The following is a 7,167-nucleotide window of genomic DNA, read 5'->3' on the forward strand; positions in this document are numbered from 1 at the left end:
TTACCATTTCTCACAAACTAAAAAGTATGAATGAGGAAATCAAAGATATTATGTTGATAGCAAAAATAATGTCAGTGTTACCTGAAGAATATAGACATTTCAGTAGTGCTTGGGATTCTGTAGCTGATTCGGAGAAAACTTTAGAAAACCTTCAAGCACGTCTTACTGCTGAAGAAGAGAAATTGAAAGAAGGAAACAAAGAAAATGTGGCTTTCAAGGCTTTCATGAACAATTCAAGAAGTAACATTGTTGCAGGAAAATTCCAAGGAAAATGTTTCAAATGTAATAAAATAGGACATATGGCTAATAAATGCCGAATGTTGAAATGCAGAATTTGCAGAAAAACTAATCATGAAGAAAAAGACTGCTTCTTCAGAGATGAAAAACTTAAACAAAGTAAAACGTTCAAATGTAATATTTGCAGAAAAGACAATCATGAAGAAAAAGACTGTTTCAAAAATAAAAAAAATGAGAAAGTCAGTTTTCTTGCAGAAGTGTTGACTGTAACCAAAGAAGATACTCCAGAATCATTATAAAAACGAGGAGAAAGATGATATATTCATTGTTGATAGTGGATGTACAAATCATATGGTTAATGATCAATTTAAGCTCACCAATATTAAAAAGGAGAAAAACATGGTAAAAAGTGCCAAGAAGGGGGCATGCATGAATACAATTGCTGTTGGTGAATATCAATCCAGTAAAATTGAATTGAAAAATGTGTCTGTGGTGCCAGAATTAAGTAAAAACTTGATGTCAGTTAATGCCATAACTAACAATGGTGGAGAAGTATGTTTCTCGGAGTATACAGTGAAAATACTCAAGAACGATGTCGTGGTCCTGGAAGGATGGAAAAATGAAAATGGATTATATGAAGTGTGTCTAAGTAAATGTCGAGAAGCTCTCCTGACTCAGTCTGACATAACAATGGAATGGCATAAGAAGTTAGGACATATTAGTTTTGACAACCTTAAAAAAATCTCCAAAATATGTGATGACGTTCCTGAATTCAACAATATAAAAGAAGTGTGTGAAATATGTATGACCTCTCGCCAAAATAGACTACCATTTCGAGAAATAAGGGAAAGAGCTACAAGACCGTTACAGATCATACATACAGATTTGTGTGGTCCGATCGATCCTTCTACTCATGATGATAAACATTATTTTATGACAGTTGTGGATGACTTCACTCATTTTACTTCAGTATATTTACTGAAGTACAAGAATGAAGCAGAAAGCTATTTGAAGGAGTATATTAATAGAGCAGAAACACATTTCAATCTAAAAGTGTCAAAAATAAGGTGTGATAATGGTGGTGAATTCAAAAGTAACGACCTGAAGGAGTGGACAAGACGGAAAGGAATCATGATAAACTTTACCATTCCTCATACTCCACAATTAAATGGAACGTGTGAAAGAATGCATCAGACAATCATGAACAAAGCGAGGGCTCTGTTGTTTGACTCACAACTAGATAAAGAGATGTGGGGAGAAGCAGTGTACACAGCAACATATCTTATAAACCGTAGTCCAACAACTACAACAAATTTTCTTCCTTCTGAAAAATGGTATGGAAAGAAACCTAATATGTCGAGACTCAGAATTTTTGGTAATATTGCCTATGCAAAAGTACTAGGACCTCTAAAGAAATTGGACCAAAGAAGTAAGAAATACGTTTTTGTTGGATATGCCGACAATGGTTATCGATTGTGGGATCCAGCAACGAGAAGAATATCTATTCACAGGGATGTGGTAATTACTACAGGAACTCCTATTCAAGAAGAAGACAATAATGAAATATTTGTAAGAATAAATGAAGAAAATTTTCAAGAAGATGAAAATGAGAATCAAGATACTGTAAGTCAAGAAGAAGAACTAGTTGAAGATAATCAAGATGAAGATAACCATAATGATGAAGCGAATGAATATTACGACCAAAATGAATGTAATAGCAGACTGAGAGACAGAAGAAACATAAAGAAACCCACAAAATATGATGACTATTTGATGGAATCAGATGATGAAGAAAGTTTTTTGACATATCAGGACTGTATCAATGATGAAAATAAAGATAAGTGGTTGCAAGCAATAAATGATGAAAAAAAATCGCTTGAGGAGAATAACACATGGAATTTTGTTGATGAAAATCAAGCAGAAGGTAAAGAAATTTTAACCAGTAGATGGATTTTCAAAGTTAAAGATGATGGAAGATATAAAGCAAGATTAGTTGTCAGAGGATGTCAACAAAAATCAAAATTGGATTTCAAAGACATTTTCAGTCCTGTGGTGGAAAGTAGTTCGCTAAGATTGTTATTAGCAATTGCAGCTCAAAATAATCTTCAAATTCAGACATTCGATGTGAGAACTGCATTTCTAAATGGAAAAATTGACAATGAAGTTTATATGAAAGTTCCAGAAGGATATGATATGCCAGGGAAAGTGTGTTTGCTTAATAAAGCACTTTATGGATTGAAACAAGCTCCATTACAGTGGAACAAAAGGTTAACTTCTTTCTTAAAAAATGAAGGAATGATTCAGTTGAAATCTGATCAGTGCTTATTCAAGAAGAAAAATAATAACCTATATTTGGCAATCCATGTAGATGATGGAATGATGGTTGGTCAAAATGATGAAATACAAAATTTTATAAAAAAATTGAGTCAAGAATTTAAAATAGTTATAACAGATTTTAAAAATTATTTGGGCATGGAAATAAAGAAGAATGAAGATGGAATACAACTTTGTCAAGCTGAATATGCTAAGAAAATTTTGAACAAATTCCGAATGGATAAAGCGAAACCAATGAAAACCCCTCTCGTTGTTCAAGGACATGCAGAAGATGAAGGTTCTTGTGAAAATAAATTTCAATACAATGAAGCAATAGGGAGTTTGCTGTATTTGACATGTAAAACAAGACCAGATATATCTTATGCAGTAAATTATGAAAGTCGTGCTACTGCAAATCCAAGCAATGAAGATTTTCAGAATGTGAAAAGAACAATGAGATATTTGAGAGGAACTATTAACACAGCAATTCATTACTCATCGGAAAGAACAGAAGACAATATAAAAATACAAGCTTATTGCGATGCAGATTATGCTGGTGATAAAAGAGACAGAAAAAGTACAACAGGATATGTAATCATGTTTGCTGGTGGACCAATATCATGGTGCTCGAGAAAACAGAGTATTGTGGCTTTATCAACTACAGAAGCGGAGTACATAGCTGCTGCAGAGTGCTGCAAAGAAGTCAAATATCTAAAAACAGTCATAGAAGAATTATTGAACACAGATATGCAAGTCATAATGCATGTCGATAATCAAAGCGCAATAAAACTGATTAAATCTGGTCAAATGAGTCGCAATAGTAAACATATAGATGTACGTTATCATTTCATTAGTGAACAATTCAAAGAAGGATGGTTTCAAATAAAATATTGCAGTACAGAAGAACAAGTTGCTGATATCATGACAAAACCTCTGATGAGTACCAAGTTTGACTACTTCAAGAGAAAGATTGTATTCGCCATTATTATGAATTGAGGAAATTTGTTTCTATTTCAATAATTTTATATTTGAGTACTTTGTCATTAAGGGAGAGTGTTGAATTAGATTCGATAATGACAAAATATAAATCAAGTAGGAAGTTTGGTCAGCTTTCAGAAAAAAGATCAAGTTTGTTTTTTGACATCTGTCAATAATAAAAATATAAAATGAATGTTGCTGAATAAATAGAGTTACGAACTTGTGAATCTCTTTTATTAAATACAGAGTGAAGCAAATATTAAAATATAACACCAATAAGAGTTCACTTGCCCATTATTTTGTAGTAGAAATATATAACCCAGAGTGACCAGACGTCCGTCATTGTGACGTCAATCGTCCAAGAAGTCCGTCATTGGAAAACTTCCGTCAAAATCTTGAATTTAATTCAGTATTTTTCTCAGATTATTTGAGATGGATAATAAAAAAAGAAATTGCAAATTTACGGAAGATCTTTCAAAAGAATTTCCATTCCTTAAAAAAACAACAATTGATTCTGGAGTCCAATGTAGGAACTATTTGGATCAATTCAGATTGCATTTGGAGAAAGGCTAGCGACGCCTGAAGCCCTCTTCTCATTCCACAGTGTAATACACAACCATTATATTAATATCATTAAATTTTCGTTTTTGCGTTGTGATAAACTTTCATTATTTCTCTATTTTCACTAAATTATTTTTTTATCACTGTACGAAATGTACAATAAATATCCAAAATTAGATATATCAAAAATTCATAAACAAAATTCAACCAAATATTTCCATTCGAAATTATTTAGATCATCCGCTCTTTCATAATTGTTATTTCCTGTGTAAGTAGGCCAGGTGAGACAAAGGATTGCAATAGTTTGTTTTAATATCTAACATTCCTTAATCCAACTGCAGCAATTTTGCAAGTAAAGAAAAATGTACTGAATATGCAGAATGTAAGTCGATTTCGATTATGTGGTCTTGACGTCATTGTACAATTTTACTATATATAGTTTGTTAGATTAGGAAATAAACGTTCATTATCAAGTGATCCACATTATCAATCTCAATCCTCGAGTCCCTAAGTTTTCACCAACCCAGAACTCTTAGAACTTGAGGTACAATTGAGATACCACCCCAACATTGGTCCTTCGAGCCTACAATCAACCACCAGGAACTTTGGAATACATCCACTGGACCCATATCAAGAAGCAGTCAACGGACTCAACCACCAGGGACTTTGGAATACATCCACTGAACCCACATCAAGAAGCAGTCAACGGACTCAACCACCAGGGACTTTGGAATACATCCACTGAACCCACATCAAGAAGCAGTCAACGGACTTACACCCCCTTGACTCAACCACCAGTGGCACAAAACACTCACTTCGGATGGATTATTAGTGGAACCGCATCATCGAGTCCACAACTTCGTGTAACAAGCTTGATCACGAATTTGAATGAAAATTCACAACTCACAAAATTCTGGAACATCGAAGAAGCAGAAAATTCCGAGGAAACAACAAACGACGATACTTTCGTCGAAGAATTTTACTCCAACACCTTTCGACGGGACGAGCACGGTTATACTGTGAAACTTCCATTCAAGAAAAGTACAACTCAGCTAGGAGAATCGAAGCAGAGGGCACTGGCACGACTATTTCAATTGGAAAACAAGCTGGATAAAGACGAAAAGCTCAGAACTATGTATAAAGAATTCATGCAGGAATACATTGCGCTAGGTCATATGAAAATTGCTAGCTCAAATAATTCAGCGAAGAGGTATTATATTCCACATCAACCTGTATTGAAAGAAGAACGTGATACGACAAAGCTAAGAGTCGTATTCGATGCAAGCGCATGCAAAGACAAGTACCGGACTCAGCCTAAACGACATCCTTCACACAGGACCTAAACTGCAGCAAGATCTCATAGATATTCTGATAAGATGGCGAAAACACAAAATAGCCATAACAGCTGACATCGAGAAAATGTTTAGGCAGGTGAAATTGGACAGAGAAAACCAGCCATTATACTCTATACTCTGGAGAAACACCAAAGATGAGCCAATTCAAACCTACGAATTAACCACTGTAACCTACGGTACAGCACCAGCAGCTTACCTGGCCATAAGAACAATGAGACAACTAGCTATAGATGAAAAGAAAAACCACCACCTAGCGGCTGAAATAGTGCTACGGGATTTCTACGTGGACGATCTTCTGAGTGGCGCAGACACTATTGAGGAAGCACGACATATACAAAAGGAAGTAACTGACCTACTCAGAAAAAGAGGATTCAATATAAGAAAGTGGAAATATAACGAACTGACCGAAAGCAAATCCACCGTCACGCTGGATGACAAAAATGGACCAACCAAGACGCTCGGTATAACATGGACTCCCAGAGAAGATAATATTCAGTATCTAATAAAACGAAACTCCGAACATCGGTTAACAAAAAGAAAGATCTTATCAGAAATCGCCACAATCTTCGATCCTCTTGGATTATTATCCCCAGTCATTATACAGGCGAAACTGTTAATACAAGAAATATGGAAAACCAACACATCATGGGATGAACCACCAACAGAGCACATCAGGAATACCTGGAAAAACTTCAGAAACGAGCTTCCAAAATTAGAAGAAATTCAAGTTCAACGCTGGATTCACCTACGGCGTGGTCAACCCTTAGAAATACATGGATTCTCAGATGCATCCCTGAAAGCATATGGCGCTGCAGTATACATAAAAACAACAGACATAAACGGGAACACCCATGTGGGATTCCTCGCTTCCAAATCAAAAGTATCACCACTAAAAAATACAAAGGCAATCCCGCAGTTAGAACTCTGCGCAGCCCTTCTTCTAGCCAAACTCATCAAACGCTGCATTACGGCCCTGAATCACAACAATTCAAAAATATTCACCTGGTCCGACTCTCAAGTAGTAATATCATGGATAAATGCTGACGCTGGAAAGTGGAAAATGTTCGTCGCAAACAGAGTTCGAGAAATCCCTAACCTGCTAGGTCGAGGTCACTGGTACTACTACCGTTGGAAACAATATCACTTGCATTCAGCGATAAACTTCAGCACGAACGTCGTAATAATCATTGTCATTGTTTTACTTATTGTTTACTCTTTAAAATATAGGAAACAACAACAAGCACCGACTGATGCACACGCGAGCAATAGACCAGTTCATCATGAGGAGATCGAGCTGCAGCCAATATACAATGATCCCAGACCAGGCAGCCATCTCCAGGGATGACAACCACCAACAAAGACATCAAGACCCCAACCACATCACCATGGCCGCCGGGAATATGTACGAAATGTACAATAAATATCCAAAATTAGATATATCAAAAATTCATAAACACAATAATTCAACCAAATATTTCCATTCGAAATTATTTAGATCATCCGCTCTTTCATAATTGTTATTTCCTGTGTAAGTAGGCCAGGTGAGACAAAGGACTGCAATAGTTTGTTTTAATATCTAACGTTCCTTAATCCAACTGCAGCAATTTTGCAAGTAAAGAAAAATGTACTGAATATGCAGAATGTAATTCGATTTCGATTATGTGGTCTTGACGTCATTGTACAATTTTACTATATATAGTTTGTTGATCGCTCGTCTCTGAAG

At 35.5% G+C, this 7,167-nt stretch overlaps 1 protein-coding gene across 1 annotated transcript; it reads left to right on the forward strand.

Annotated features, from left to right (window-relative positions):
* Positions 1–5,367: 5,367 nt before the first annotated feature.
* LOC123315965 lies at positions 5,368–6,789 on the forward strand. Its single transcript, XM_044901875.1, has one exon. The coding sequence runs from the start codon at positions 5,368–5,370 to the stop codon at positions 6,787–6,789; it is 1,422 nt and encodes a 473-aa protein (XP_044757810.1).
* Positions 6,790–7,167: the final 378 nt, after the last annotated feature.

This window comes from Coccinella septempunctata, chromosome 6, assembly GCF_907165205.1.
Source record: "Coccinella septempunctata chromosome 6, icCocSept1.1, whole genome shotgun sequence".
NCBI lineage: Eukaryota > Metazoa > Arthropoda > Insecta > Coleoptera > Coccinellidae > Coccinella > Coccinella septempunctata.